A 16,088-nucleotide genomic window follows, 5' to 3' on the forward strand; every position below is an offset into this window, starting at 1 on the left:
GGAGTGTTTATTGTTTTCATGATTTTATATAAATAGCTTTTCATTTTATCCGCCTCTGCTTTTGACTTTATGTGTGTGGTTGCTTTTTTGTGTTTTTCACTCTGTTTTGGTTTTACAGTGCCAGGGATGGAATCCAGGGCCTCCCACAGGCTAGGCCTGTGCTCTGCCACTGAGCTCCACCTCCAGCCCTTGTTTGTGTTTTCTTTAAGTGTTTTCTGTCCTTTGTTATTTTGGGTTTCTCCTTCATGTATGTTAGCACAAAAAGACCCAGCAGGACTCAAACTTCACGAATCATCTCAGCTGTTTTTTCAGGAACAGGGATTGCAGGGATGAAATGCATCATGGAACCCATTTTCCTGGTGGAAGATGAGTTCACAAACAAAGAAAAGAACTGGGTTTATATAGGTTATTTTGAGGGGTGGTCTAGTGTACATATCAGTTTCCTTGGACACTCAGGAATTTGAACTTTTTTTGGTTGAAGGTCTGTGAATGCCTCCTAGAGACTGTTTTTTTAAGGGTGATAAAACACCTCCTCCCTATCTGCAGCCAGCACCTGGAAAATATTTGTCTCGGGAGATGAAGGCTGTGAGTGCATGGTCTTCCTTTACATCCCTTTTCCCAGGCCTCATCATCTTGGGAATTTCTCATTCTCCATATCTATTAATATATGTTTGGGCTTTCTCTGTTGATCTCTCACACTTCTCAAGTTCAATATTGGGCTTAGTAAGAAACAGGCAGAGGCTGGAGGTGGAGCTCAGGGGTAGAGGGCCTGTGTGCACCAGGCTCTGGTCCCCACCCCAGCACAGAAGAGAACAAAGAAGCGCTTCCTGCTTTCCTTTGCCTACCCAAAGCTGCAGGCTTTCCTCTGTGTCCTGCTTTCCTCCTTTGACCTTCAGTGTTTCCCTCCCTGGTGTTCCAAGTTCTTAGTGTCTGGTGACTTCCTGATGATTACCCTGCTCACCCAAAGGATCTGCCATGTGAGCACTTTTTTAGCCATCTTTTGTTGTCTTTAATTTTAAGCATCGAGGTCAGAGAACATCACCTGCACAGTGTTGAATTGTAACAATTGGCTTCTTCGGTGGCAAGACCGTGGTTGGAGTTTTGTGAGCCTTTTATGTGTGCTCCCCAGTATCACACATTCTCTGGCTGTTGGGCATGATGTTTTCTGCTGAGAGTCTTCTGGAAATTGAACTTCTCCTGCCTTAGCCTGACCAGTACGTAGGATTACAGGTGTGCATCACCACGCCCAACAGTTTAATTAATTTTATAGACTGACCACATCTGTTTCACCAGGTTCTAGTCCAAGAAAGATGATGTGACCAGCAATCCAGAAGCCTCCCAACATCCCTTTGTTATCACTCTGCCATCCTAGAACTTTGGCACCATGCCTTAGTTTTGCCAATTTTTGTAATTGATAGAGACAAGCTTCAGTTCCCATCACCAAAAAAATTGATTAATTTCAAAACCTGTAGTATCACTATATATTTTTTGTGTCTCCACCCTGTGCTTGAGCCTCACCCATTATTGATGGGGCTTTGGGGTTCATTCTTGATGGTTTCCACACTCACTGTGGTATGGGAGAAAACTACAGAAATGGGATGTTTTATTGGATTTATGTATTATTTATTTATTTATACATCTAATCATTTTTACAATTTTGGGGATAGAACCCAGGGTCTCCCACACATTAGGAAAACTTTTTACCAGTGAGCTACACTCACGTAGCATGTTTTATTTTTAACAGACAATGAATGATCTGCTCCTCTTGTTTTTGGAGTTGACTGTGAGCATGGACCTTCTGAGGTTGTGGCCAGCCTCATGGGTAGGTGAATAAGACATGTTCTAAGAGATGGGGATTGACTTTTATCTGATTCCCCAAAGGATCCTTGACCTGGGAATAGGTAGACAGTATAGATGGAAGGGTTCTGTCATTTTGCTCCTCCCCTCTGTCCTTGGTGGTTATTTCTGTGGCTGTGGGTGCTGAGGACCACAGGTCCTGTGGCTGGGTGCCCATCTCTGACAAGTTCTGATATTACACAGGCAGGAATCAGGCCATTGGGTTGAGACCCAGCTGTGGGAACAGCAAGGGAGTGTCTTGTGGGTGCCCTAGCCCACAGAACCTCACCCCAAGCCCTACTTTGCATTTTAATTAGAGACAGGGTCTCACTGAGTTGCTTAGCACCTTGCTTTTGCTGAGGCTGGCTTTGAACTCTTGATCCTCCTGCCTCAGCCTCCAGAGATGCTGGGATTACAGGCGTTTGCCACCATGCCCATATAGAATCCAGCCCTTTGAAACATGGTGGCCCTTCAGTTGTCCTCCAAGGGCTCTCCGCTTGGCTTACTCTACTCCTTCCAGGAGTCAGGAAGTCACTGGATCCCCACTGTCCCTTCCCCTTCCCCTGTACCCCTGTCACACACTGCCTCTCTGTGCAGATGATGGACCCTGTCCTTTTGGACTTCCTCAAGTGTGCCTTGCTCCAGGCCCAGCCCCTGCTGGGAGTGGGACGCTGGGCTCTTTCCACCTCAGTGGAGCTGGCCCTGTTGGGGTCCTCCCTCCTTCTGTCTCCTCAGAATGGTGGCAGCTGTTTGAGACCCTCATGAGCTCAGTTGGACCAGCCCAGCTGAAATGCAGGCCAAGTAGGGAGCAGTCATCCATTCCCCAATGCCTCCCCTCCTTTCTGACCCTCAGACCAGAAAAGGAGAGGAAAGATCTACTTTATTTCATTTCATTTTATTTATTTTTGCAGCACTGGGGATTGAAGGCAGGGCTGCTCTACCCCTGAGCTACATCCCCAGCCCCATTCATTTTCCACTTGGAGATGGGTCTTGCCATGTCGTGGAGGTTGTCCTTGAACTTGAGATCCTCCTGCTCAGACCGAAAGGCAGGCTGACAGGCAAGCATATAGGGAAGCGCCACTGTGGTGATTTTAGGGGTGCCTTTGGGGAGAGAGGGCTGCGGTGGAAATATGTCAGGAAGCATCTGAACTAATCATTCAGAAAAGGTGGTCTCGGGATCGCAGGCGGGGTCGGTGCGGCAGCCATCTGCAAAGAGAGCTGGGGTCAGGGGCGTCTCACCGTGTCTCACTCTGCCTGCGTCCCCGTGCTGGGCTCTCCCCGCTCACCTGGGCTGCAGCAGATGCCAGCGGCCGCGCACCGGCCCCCGCTCCCGCAGGGCTTCTGGCCCGACTGGCAGGGCGACGGCAGGTAGTTCTCCTCCTGGCAGCGCAGCGCCTCGGCTGTGCCCACGAAGCAGCCCAGCTCGTCCCCGCAGCAGATGCTGGGCCCGAAGCAGCGCCCTTTGCCCCGGGGGCCGCAGGGGAGGCACTGCGGGGAGAGTGAGCGGGAGGGAGGGGGTGAGTGGGAGGGAAGAGGAGGCGGAAGGTGGGGACCCCCGGAGGGCCTATGGGGTGCACGGGATTGGGATCCTGGGACTAGAGCTCAGGAGTCTTGGGCTCCACAGGGCTAGTCCCATCCAAGGGCCTACAGGTACTGGAGCACCAGTACCTGTACTGGAGTGGAAATCTGCTGAACCCCTTGGGTTCCCAGTGAGGAAGGATGGGATCCAGGGAACCTCGTGGTGGCCCCTATGCGCCCCTAGGTCGTGTGGCTCACCTTGCGAACCTCCAACTCTAGGGTGGCCCTCTTGCCGCCCAGGGGACAGTTTTGAATGTAGCAGGCAGAAGCCAGGGTCAGGAGGCCCAGCAGGCAGCAGGCCAGGCTGTGGCTAGACATGGTGTTGGCCCACTGGGTCAGGGATCCTCAGCTGTGGCCATCCCTCAGGCCTGGCCTTCTTATGCCCTGGGCTCTGGGTCTGCCTAGCACTAAAAAGCAGCTGGCATTACTGGTCACAGCAGGTCACTGTGTGTCAGTTCGTGTGCACAGGCTGGGCCCACTCATTACCAGTCCCACAGCAAGGTCAATGTCACTACCTTGACTAACAGACTGAGACTTGGAAGTTCAGTGCTGCCAGGGGAGGAAGCAGGCTGAAGTGGCCAGGGCCAGAAGAAGGGAAAAGGAGAAGTGGGTGAAGGGGACAGTAGAGTGCACTCCACTACCGGTCATTTTCCAGGTTTCCAGTACCAGAAGGAGGCTGTGAGGGTAGCGATGGTGGATCCTGGGACCCCTCCAGGCGGAACAGCCCCTGGCTGGAATCCCCCCCATGCTCCCTGGCCCATATGTGTACAGTCCTTGACCCTCTAGTAACAAGGTCTCCTCTTCCTAAGCCAAAGTAACCAGAAAACCTCCCCACCCACCACACACAGCCACAGCACTTCCCTGCCACCAGCACCTGCTTGGAAAAGATCCAGCTTTCTCTCCCCTCTAACTCAAAGTCAGCCTTTCCTCAGTTGGGAGCTGGGCTACAGTCCTGTGGCTATGCCACCAACACAGGTGACAGACAACCTCCCACCATGTACAGTTACTGCAAATGTCTCTAAGGATTGTTTAGACTTACTGTCATTTGGAGACCATGGCAGTCATTGGGTTGTCCCAGGAGTTGGCTATCTCATGGGTTATTAAAGAGTCACATTGAAGACACTATCAAAAGAAGACACTTGCTTTTGAATATGATCAATTCCATTGTGACCTCTTCTCCTTTTTGTGTGTGTTTTTTTAAAAAATAATTTATTATTTTGATTCATTGTAAACAAATGGGGTACAACTTGTTTCTCTGGTTTGTCATAAAGCAGAGTCATACCATTTGTGTAATCGTACATGTACATAGGGTAATGATGTTTGTCTCATTCTGTTATTTTTCCTTCCTCCCACCCTTCTTTTTCCTCTATACAATCCATCCTTCCTCCATTCTTGCCTCCCTCCCACCCCCATTATGTATCATCATCCACTTATCAGAGAGATAATTCGTCCTTTTATTTTTTGGGATTGGCTTATCTCACTTAGCATGATATTCTTCAATTTTATCCATTTGCCTGCAAATGACATAATTTTATTCTCCTTTAAGGCTGAATAATATTCCATTGTGCATATACATCACAGTTTCTTTATCCATTCATACATTGAAGGGTATCTAGGTTGGTTGCATAATCTAGCTATTGTGAATTAAGCAGCTACGAATACTGATGTTGCTGTATCTCTGTAGTATGCTGATTTTAAGTCTTTTGGGTATAGGCCATGGAGTGGGATAGTTGGGTCAAATGGTGGCTCTATTCAAACTTTTTTAAGGAATCTCCAAGCTGCTTTCCAGAGTGGCTGCACTAATTTGCAATCCCATCAGGAATGTATGAGTGTACCTTTTTCCCCACATCCTCCCCAACACCTATCATTGCCTGTGTTCTTGATAATCGCCATTCTAATTGGGGTGAGATGGAATCTTAGGGTAGTTTTGATTTGCATTTCTCTTATTACTAGAGATGTTGAAGATTTTTTTATGTATCTGTTGATTGCTTGTAGATCTTCTTCTGTGAAGTGTCTGCTCATTTCCTTAAGTCTATTTGTTGATTGGATTATTTGTGTTCTTGGTGTAAAGTTTTTTTTTTCTTTTTTTTAAATTTTAATTGAAAATCATAAATTTACACAGGGCAATATCGTTTGATTCATTCTGTTATTTTTTCCTTTCCCCCCACCCCTCCCACCCCTCTTTTCCCTCTATACAGTCCTTCCTTTCTCCAGTCTTACCACCCACCTTATCCCTAACCCTAAACCTAACCCTAACCCTAACGCTAACCCCTCCTACACCCCCTTATATGTCCTCATCCACTTATCAGCGAGATCATTCGTCCTTTAGTTTTTTGAGATTGGCTTATCTCACTTAGCATGATATCCTCCAATTTCATCCATTTGCCTGCAAATGCCATAATTTTATCATTCTTCATGGCGGAGTAATATTCCGTTGTATATATATATGCCACAGTTTCTTTATCCATTCATCAACTGAAGGGCATCTAGGTTGGTTCCATAATCTGGTTATAGTGAATTGACCAGCTATGAACATTGATGTGGCTGTATCTCTGTAGTATGCTGATTTTAAGTCCTTTGGGTATAGGCCAAGGAGTGGGATAGCTGGGTCAAATGGTGGTTCCATTCCAAGCTTTCTGAGGAATCTCCATACTGCTTTCCAGAGTGGCTGCACTAATTTGCAACCCCATCAGCAATGTATGAGTGTACCTTTTTCCCCATATCCTCGCCAACACCTATTGTTGCTTGTGTTCTTGATAATCGCCATTCTAATTGGTGTGAGATGAAATCTTAGGGTAGTTTTGATTTGCATTTCTCTTATTACTAGAGATGTTGAACAGTTTTTCATATATCTGTTCATTGCTTGTACATCTTCTGTGAAGTGTCTGTTCATTTCCTTAGCCCATTTGTTGATTGGATTGTTTGTATTCTTGGTGTAGAGTTTTTTGAGTTCTTTATAGATTCTGTAAATTAGCACTCTATCTGAAGTATGAGTGGCAAAGATTTTCTCCCACTCTGTAGGCTCTCTGTTCACGTTACTGATAGTTTCCTTTGCTGAGAGAAAGCTTTTTAGTTTGAATCAATCCCAGTGGTTGATTCTAGCTTTTATTTCTTGTGCTATGGGAGTCCTGATAAGGAAGTCTGATCCTAAGCCAACAAGTTGAAGGTTTGGACCTACTTTTTCTTCTATAAGATGCAGGGTCTCTGGTCTGATTCCGAGGTCCTTAATCCATTTTGAGTTTAGTTTTGTGCATGGTGAGAGATATGGATTTAGTTTCATTCTGTCGCATATGGATTTCCAGTTTTCCCAGCACCATTTGTTGAAGAGGCTATCTTTTCTCCATTGCATATTTTTGGCACCTTCGTCTAGTATGAGAAAATTGTATTTATTTGGGTTTGTGTCCATGTCCTCTATTCTGTACCATTGATCTACCTGTCTATTTTGGTACCAATACCATGCCATTTTTGTTACTATTGCTTTGTAATAGAGTTGAAGATCTGGTATTGCGATATCCCCTGCTTCGCTCTTTCTACTGAGGATTGCTTTAGCTATTCTGGGTTTCTTATTCTTCCAGATGAATTTCATAATTGCTTGCTCTATTTCTGTAAGGTACATCATTGGGATTTTAATTGGAATTGCATTGAATCTATATAGCACTTTTGGTAGTATGACCATTTTGACAATATTAATTCTGCCTATCCAAGAACATGGGAGATCTTTCCATCTCTAAGGTTTTCTCTAATTTCTTTCTTTAGTGTTGTATAGTTCTCATTGTAGAGGTCTTTCATCTCTTTTGTGAGATTGATTCCCAAGTATTTTATTTTTTTCGATGCTATTGTGAATGGGGTAGTTTTCCTAACTTCTCTTTCTGAAGATTCATCACTTATGTTTAAAAATGCATTGGATTTATGAGCATTGATCTTGTAACCTGCTACTTTACTGAATTCACTTATGAGTTCTAAGAGTTTTCTGGTGGAATTTCCAGGTTCCTCTAAATATATAATCATGTCATCAGCGAACAGGGATAGTTTGAGTTCCTCTTTTCCAATTCGTATCCCTTTAATTTCTTTGGTTTGTCTAATTGCTCTGGCTAGAGTCTCAAGAACAATATTGAATAGAAGTGGTGAAAGAGGGCATCCCTGCCTTGTTCCAGTTTTTAGGGGGAATGCTTTCAGTTTTTCACCATTTAGAATGATATTGGCCATGGGCTTAGCGTAGATGGCCTTTACAATGTTAAGGAATGTTCCCACTATCCCTATTTTTTCTAGTGTTTTGAGCATGAAGGGGTGCTGTATTTTATCGAATACTTTTTCTGCATCTATTGAAATAATCATGTGATTCTTAACTTTTAGTCTGTTGATATGGTGAGTGACATTTATTGATTTCTGGATGTTGAACCAACCTTGCATCCCTGGGATAAAACCCACTTGATCGTGGTGCACTATCTTTTTAATATATTTTTGTATGCGATTTGCTAAAATTTGTTGAGAATTTTTGCGTCGATGTTCATTAAGGATATTGGTCTGAAATTTTCTTTCCTCGATATGTCTCTGTCTGGTTTAGATATCAGGGTGATATTGGCTTCATAGAATGAGTTTGGGAGGGTTCCCTCCTCTTCTATTTTATGGAATACTTTGAAAGTATTGGGATGAGCTCTTCTTTAAAGGTTTTGTAGAACTCGGCTGAGAACCCATCTGGTCCCGGACTTTTCTTTGTTGGTAGGCTTTTGATGACCTCTTCTATTTCATTGCTTGAAATTGATTTATTTAAGTTGTGTATGTCCTCCTTGTTCAGTTTAGGTAATTCATATGTCTCTAGAAACTTGTTGATGTCTTTGAGGTTTTCTGTTCTGTTGGAGTATAGATTTTCAAAATAGCTTCTAATTATGTTTTGTATTTCAATCGTGTCTGTTGTGATATTTCCTTCTTCATTCCGAATTTTAGTAATTTGAGTTTTCTCCCTCTTTCTCTTTGTTAGTGTGGCTAAGGGTTTATCAATTTTGTTTATTTTTTCAAAGAACCAACTATTTATTTTGTTAATTTTTCTGATTGTTTCTTTTGTTTCAGTTTCGTTGATTTCGGCTCTGATTTCAACTATTTCCTATCTTCTACTACTTTTGGTGTTGGTCTGCTCTTCTTTTTCTAGGGCTTTGAGCTGTAGTGTTAAGTCGTTTATTTGTTGATTTCTACTTCTTTTGTTGAATGCGCCCCATGAAATAAGTCTTCCTCTAAGTACTGCTTTCATAGTGTCCCAGAGATTTTGATATGATGTGTCTTTGTTCTCGTTTACTTCTAAGAATTTTTTTATTTCCCTCCTGATGTCTTCTGTTATCCATTCATCATATAATCGTGTATTATTTAATCTCCAGGTATTGGAGAAGTTTCTGTTTTTTATTCTGTCATTATTTCTAATTTCAATCTATTATGATCTGATAGAGTACAAGGTAGTATCTCTATCTTCTTGAATTTTCTAACAGTAGCTTTGTGGCATAAGACATGGTCTATTTTAGAGAAGGATCCATGTGCTGCTGAGAAGAAAGTGTATTCATTCTTTGTTGGATGGTATATTCTAAATAAGTCGGTTAATTCTAAATTGTAGATTGTGTTATTGAGATCTATGGTTTCTTTATTCAATTTTTGTTTTGATGATCTATCCAGTGGTGAGAGAGGTGTGTTAAAATCGCCTAGTATTATTGTGTTGTGGTCTATTTGATTTCTGGAATTGAGAAGCATTTGTTTGACGTACATGGATGAGCCAATGTTCGGGGCATAGATGTTTATGATTGTTATGTCTTGCTGATTTATGCTTCCCTTAAGCAGTATGTAATGTCCTTCTTTATCCCTTCTGACTAGTTTTGGCTTGAAGTCCACATTATCTGAAATGAGGATGGATACTCCAGCTTTTTTGCTGTGTCCATGTGAATGGTATGTTTTTTCCCATCCTTTCACCTTTAGTCTATGGGTATCTCTTTCTATGAGATGAGTCTCTTGCAGGCAGCAAATTGTTGGATTTTTCTTTTTAATCCATTCTGCCAGTCTATGTCTTTTGATTGATGAGTTCAGGCCATTAACATTCAGGGTTATTATTGTGATATGATTTGCTTTCCCAGTCATTTGACTCATTTTTGTTTTTTGACATGATTTGGTTTCCCCTTTATTTGGCTATTCCTTTAGGCTAGTTCCTCCCATTGCTGATTTGCATTGTTGTTTTTCATCTCTTCCTCATGGAATATTTTGCTGAGAATGTTCTGCAATGCTGGCTTTCTTTTTGTAAATTCCTTTAGCTTTTGTTTATCATGGAAGGATCTTATTTCATCGTCAAATCTGAAAGTAAGTTTTGCTGGGTATAAGATTCTTGGTTGGCATCCATTTTCTTTCAGGGCTTGGTAAATGTTGTTCCAGGCCCTTCTAGCTTTTAGGGTCTGGATTGAAAAATCTGCTGATATTCTTATTGGTTTCCCCCTGAATGTAATTTGATTCTTTTCTCTCACGGCCTTTAAAATTCTGACTTTATTTTGTATATTAGGTATTTTCATTACAATGTGCCTTGGTGTGGGTCTGTCGTAATTTTGTATATTTGGAGTCCTATAAGCCTCTTGTACTTGGTTTTCCATTTCATTCTTCAGATTTGGGAAATTTTCTGATATTATTTCATTGAATAGATTGTTCATTCCTTTGGTTTGTTTCTCTAGGCCTTCCTCAATCCCAATAATTCTTAAATTTGGCTTTTTCATGATATCCCATAATTCTGTTCATGATTTCTTACCATCTTTTCTGTTTGGTCAACTTTGTTTTCAAGATTAAATATTTTGTCTTCAATATCTGAGGTTCTGTCTTCCAGGTGTTCTATCTATTGGTTATGCTTTCTATGAGTTTTTAACTTGGTTTATTGTTTCCTTCATTTCAAGGATTTCTGTTTGGTTTTTTTTCAATATCTCTAACTCTTTATTGAAATGATCTCTTGCTTCCTGTATTTGCTCCTTTAACTGTTGATTGGTGTGATCATTTAATGCCTGCATTTGCTCTTTCATGTCCTCGTTTGCTTCCCTGATTGTTTTAATTATGTACATTCTGAACTCCCTTTCTGACATTTCTTCTGCTGTGCTGTCATTGGGTTTTATTGATATAGTATCTAGGATTGTTTGGGACATTTTCTTCCCTTATTTTCTCATATTGGTCAGATGTCAGTGGGACTTTGTGATATTGCAGAATTCTTCTATTGGCTTATAGTGTCCCTGTAGATTTCCAGTGCCTTCAGTAGCCTGCCTTCAGTAGCCTGAAGTCTTGGAGTCACTTGATAATGCAGTGCTTCCAAGGAAAGCTGCCCCTAGCCCGCTACTGGCTCCAGGACTTGGAGCTGGCTCTGGGTAGAAAGGCTCTCACTGGGGGGTCTGCTCCGAGAAGCTAGCCTGGAAAGGCGCTTCCCGCCAGAGGGGGCTGGTCTGCGGGCTGCTTGGGGAATTCCCTGGCTGCCCCGTCCTGGTCCCTGAAGCAACCTGCGGGTAGGAACTCGCCGCCCTGGTTCAGGGACTTGAAGCTTCGTTCTGTGCAGAAAGGCTCTCACTGGGGGGCCTGCTCCGAGATGCTGGAGAATCTGGCCCTGTGGGAGGAGCCCACTGCTGGAGTGCGCATAGCTGCAGCTGCCTGGGGAAGACTCTAGCTGCCCTGCCCTACTCTAATAAGCCACCTGAATCCGGGCCTGCCACCCAGGCAGCGCTTCACTGGGTGGGGAAGACTCACCCCGTGGCTCTGTTTTAGTCCGAGTCTCTCAATGCCTCCCCTTCTTGAATCCTGGGTTCTGGAGTGACTGGAGATGCAGTCACCCTCCAGTCCGCCATCTTGGATCACCCCATGGAAAAAGCCTGTGGCAGGGGGGGGCAGGGGGTAGGTCCGCCTGGAGAGGTGTCTGGCTGCCTTGCCCTGGTCCCAAAGGCTGCTTGTGGGCTGGAGGCCACCGCTGGCCTAGAGGAAGTGGGGAGGGCTTCCTGCCTTCATGGGGTTTATATTCAGATGGAGGAGGGGAGGTGGGAAACAGTTATCATGTTGCGGACAGCTGTGCTACAGTGTGGATACTGAGTGTCACCAAAGCCCCCTGTGTTAAAGCCTTGGTCCTTAGAGAGGTGTTTTTATGATGTGCTTCAATCTTGAGAGGCAGCACCTAGGGGAGGACTGTGGTTGTGGGGAACATGCCATTGAAGCGGACAGTGGGACCCTGACCCGTTCTTGCTCTCTCATTTACTTTCCAGTCATGAGGTGAGTGGTTTTGCTCCACATTGTGATCCCCTGATATATGTGCCTCTCCATGGATCCAGAAGCAATGAGGCCAACTGATGATGGTCTGGAACCCCTGAAGCCATTGTCAAAACCAACTTGAATCCTCCACAAGCTAGTTATGTCAGGTATGTTGCCATAGTGGGGAATCCCAGCACTGGGGCACAAAGATAAACCTTAGTACATTTTGGAGGCAGTGACACATGTGTTGGGGTGTGCGTAGTTGTATTAGGTATCATGTGATATATTAATACTCCCAAGGTAGAAAATCATAGTGATGGTAGTTTTGTGTGCTCTAGATGGGACAGTCAGGACATGCTCCTATTTTTTCCTTCTTTCTTTCTTTTCTTAGTGTAAGACTCTCAGACTGCATTTCTCCCACCACCCTCCAAAGAAGGGGAGAGAAGAACAGTCATCAGTGGCAAAAAGGCAGTTGCAGTAACTGGCTTCACCCTCAGGAAGGAACTGTGGGCCTCTTCCTTGTTTTTTCCAGTCCTCTACAAGATCAGAGAAACTTTTCCAGGAATGAACTCTAGAAATGATCCCTGAAGGCATAGTCGTAGGGCAGGTTCCTCTATATAGCGGTCACGTAAGCCCATCAAATGGATCCTGGGAAGGGGTGAGGGGAACAGAGACTTCTGGGACAAGGAAATGGCAGGTTCTGGGATCCCAAAGCAGGAAGGAGACAGAGTGGAGATGCAGGTGAGAGGTTGGACTGCCAAAGCTGAGGGAAGAGAAGGAGCAGGGTGAGTGGGCTGAGTGTCAGGTTGTGAGAGGAGCAGCTGGTGGGATGGTGGTGTGCTGGCAGAGCTGGGGAAGCCTGGGCGATGCAGGGGCAGCAGAGGATCCAGAGCCTAGTTTGCCATGTTAAGTCTCAGAGGCCCATTGGATACCCACAGGGAGGTGTCACTGGGCAGTTGAGTGACAGCAAGTCTGACACTAGGGGGAGAGGCCTAGAATGGGGATAAGGATTTGGGAATCATTAGCTTATAGGAAGTGTATAAAATCAGTTCATAGAAGAGAAGAGATGGAGGAATAAATTTTGGGGTGTTTCAATATTTAGAAGAGGGAGGAAAAAGTGTCCTGTGTGAGGGAAGAAAATCCAGGTAAGCATAGTTTCACTGGAGCCAAAAAAATGTGTTTTAGAAGCAGGCCAGGGCAACCAGGTGAATGCTGCTCACAGAATATGGACATGAGGACCTAGGTGTGTCCAGTAAATCTGACAACAAGTTTATGACATTGCTAACAGGAGTTTTAGTGGGTTGGTTTGTGCAGAAACCTCAATGGAGGGAAGTTGAAGAATATGTTGATTTGTGGATTAACATGGCAGATAACCACAAATGAGGAACAAAACAATTATTAATTCCAGGGAACACAAAGGCTGTTCTGGGATAGAAGGGTCATCATACTAAACACGTGGCTTATCTCAGTAGGAGTGGTTGTGTCCAAACTGGTAATGCTGCTCTGCCCTTCGTGACATCATTGTATGAGGAAGACAGTGGATGGAGGAGGGTGCATGGGGTGGGGAGGAGTTAAAGAGCTAAGTCTTCCCTTCTTAAAAGATGTTGACTCAACATCAGGAGTTGAGGCACAGGGAATGTACGGTTGCAGAGAGTGTGGACAAGTAATTGGAAGGGGAATTACAGGGGAAGCGTAGAAGGAATGTGGGTTTTCTGGGGGTCCATGTGACATGTGAGATGCCATATTTGAAATGTAACCAGTCAACACAGTAAAAGAATTTTTCCATGCACTGAAGTCTGTGTCACAGTTCTTGACTAAGGTCCTGGCGGTGGTAACCATGAGGTAGGCTGCCGTCTGGCCCCATGGGCTGTCTCCGTACCTTGGAGCTTCACTTGTTCTGGCGATCTTGTTTGTCAGAGTAGCTCCTCAACCCATTTCCTGGCTGTGAGGACTGTGATGGGGGACATGCAAAAGGATCCCAGTCTCAAGGCCTGAGTCCATGAATCCTGACTTGTAGTGGCATGGGTTTGGGATAGCATCCTCAACGTCCCCCTGGAGCGTGACACAACCATGCCCCCGTGGGAACAATCTCCTGTATCTCTGTGACTTTGGTTTGACTCCGTGACAGTGGCTACCTTGCCTATGAGGCTGCAGAAAAGGATTTGTTTTTCAAAGACTTTGAACTGGCCACACTGGGTCTGCCTTTTCTGGTCACTTGTCCTGCTATAGGGCTAACTGGATAGGACCCCACAGCCTGGCTATCCCCTGCATCACCACTCCTGAGCTGGAGCCTGACCCTGTTCCTAACACAGCAGCCCCTACATCCTCTGCTCCTATTCTAGGGTCTGTGTGAGGGGAAAGGGTCTCTTTGACCCTCAGTAGTCTCAGAACAGCCAGAGTGCTAAAAGATTGTCTCCAGGTGACACACAGTCTACGTCTGTTCCAAATCCTGAGTCACAATCACAGAAGTTTCTGTTAAAATGTGGTCAATAACACTCTGGTCACCTGAATCCTTCCTTTATTGTACTTGGCACACAAAGACCCACATGTCTCTAAACACCTGAAACACTGCAGATGGCTTGGGACCTGGAGGCTGTGCAAGCCTTGGGGGGTTGGTGGTATCCCAGACAGTTGTTCTGTGGCCGTGGATACTTTTCTAAGACCCCAAGGAACACACTCCGAAATGGACTTTGATGCACAGCTTATTGGAAACTGCTTTCAGAAAGATTCCTTTTCACCAGGCAGTGCTCATAGCACCTATGTCTTTCATAGTGCATTGCTCAGTGCTGGTGGCCTAGAAGAGCCATGTGCTAGATTCTATGCCAAGGACTACCAGTGTAGGGGGTTTACCCATTAGGTCAGAAGCAGTGACATTAGCTTACTGTGCCCAATTTTGTGGCCAGCATCCCAAGCAGCTTAGTGAATATCTGAGAAAGCAGTTTCTCCAGATACCATGAGTCTGCTGTTATTTCCAGGGTACACATGCTGAGAGATACAGGAAAAGGGAGAGACAGTGTTCTTCGAGATAATACATAGATGATATTCAGCTTTGAGATGGCTCAGTGCTGCATTACCGTGGCTAGGTTCATGGGAATGGAAAGAGACATTTCAGGAATATGGTGTTTGCTGTCCTTTTTTTTCTTTCTAAGGAGGACACAGGAGGACACCAATCTCCTCTGAGGGAACACCTGTGCACATAATCAGGCAGCCCACCAAGACAGCAGCACCCAGAATACTTGGATATCCAATTCAATGCTGCCTGACTGCTTCCTTGGCCTTCCAAGGATGCTTCCAAGGCTTGCTACAGCCAGCCTCTGACATCACTCCTAGTCATGGTGCCATGACCTCTAGCAACAAGGAGTCATTTTCCCATTTTTGTAACTTATACAAAGCAAATCTTCATTCCTCAGCAATAAAAATGGAGTTGACTAATTAATAACCTTACGGTACTGTTTGGTCTGTTATTCTGTCTCTCCCTGTTTGTGAGACCCACAAACTGCTTACCTCAGTTGCTCTGGTGTGTGAGGAAGCCACAGAAATGGGTTTGTTGTGTTTGTTTACTTGGAGAGCTGGAGATGGAATCGGGACTTCCCACATGTTAGCCAAGCTCTCCAGCAGTGACCTAAACCCAGCCTAGCATGCTTTATGTACTTACTTATTCTTTTAGGTTACCGGGCATTGATCCAGTGATGAACCCAGGTAACTTCTCTCCAGGAGACAGGAAGTCATTAGATCCAAACTGAAATACATCTCAGTTCAATTTACATTTTATGTTGAGACTGGGTCTCGCTAAGTTGACCAGGTTCTGGTTAAGTTGCTAAGGAATCAAACATTTGTTCCCCCTCCTCAGCCTTCAAGTGCTTCAATTATAGGTGGGCACAAGTGCACCTGGCAACATGTTTTATTTTTAATAGACAATAAGTGATCTCTTGTTTTTGAAATTGGCGGTGAGCATGGACTTTCTGAGGTTGTGGCCAGCCTCATGGGCAGGTGAATGAAGTATGTTCTGGGAGAGAGGGATGGGCTTTTATCTGATCCCACAAAGGATCCTTGACCTGGGAATAGGTGGGCAGTATATATGAAAGAGTTCTGCCAGTTTGCTTCTCCCCCTTGCTTGATGGTCATTTCTGTAGCTGTGGGTGCTGAGGACTTCAGGTCCTGTGGGGGGTACCATCTCTGACAAGTTCTGATACTACACAGGCAGGAGTCAGGCCATTGGGTTGAGACTCAGCTATGTGGTAAAAGCAGGGCAGTGTCTTATGGGTGCCCCAGCCCAGCCTCCCAGCTCAGCACCTTTTTAGTGCTCTTTAGCTCAGTGGCCTCTTTAGGGTCTGAGAATCTAGCTCTTTTAAATATTGTGTCCCTTGAGCTGCCCCCTACAAGTTCCCTCTGCCAGCTCTTCTCCTTCAGTTTCTATGGAGGAGTAGGTACCTCTCTCCGGG

The 16,088-nt window shown here is 44.8% G+C and overlaps 1 protein-coding gene across 1 annotated transcript; it reads right to left on the reverse strand.

The window, feature by feature from the left end:
- Window positions 1–2,941: 2,941 nt before the first annotated feature.
- On the reverse strand, window positions 2,942–3,732 carry LOC306655023 (oxytocin-neurophysin 1-like; the record flags this gene model as incomplete). The annotated part of the gene is made up of 3 exons (XM_079129176.1): window positions 2,942–3,042; window positions 3,123–3,324; window positions 3,613–3,732. 3 exons carry the CDS (start codon window positions 3,730–3,732, stop codon window positions 2,990–2,992), a joined length of 375 nt encoding a protein of 124 aa, XP_078985302.1. The 3' UTR covers window positions 2,942–2,989.
- Window positions 3,733–16,088: the final 12,356 nt, after the last annotated feature.

The sequence above is a fragment of the Sciurus vulgaris genome, assembly GCF_902686455.1.
Source record: "Sciurus vulgaris genome assembly, chromosome: 2".
Lineage (NCBI taxonomy): Eukaryota > Metazoa > Chordata > Mammalia > Rodentia > Sciuridae > Sciurus > Sciurus vulgaris.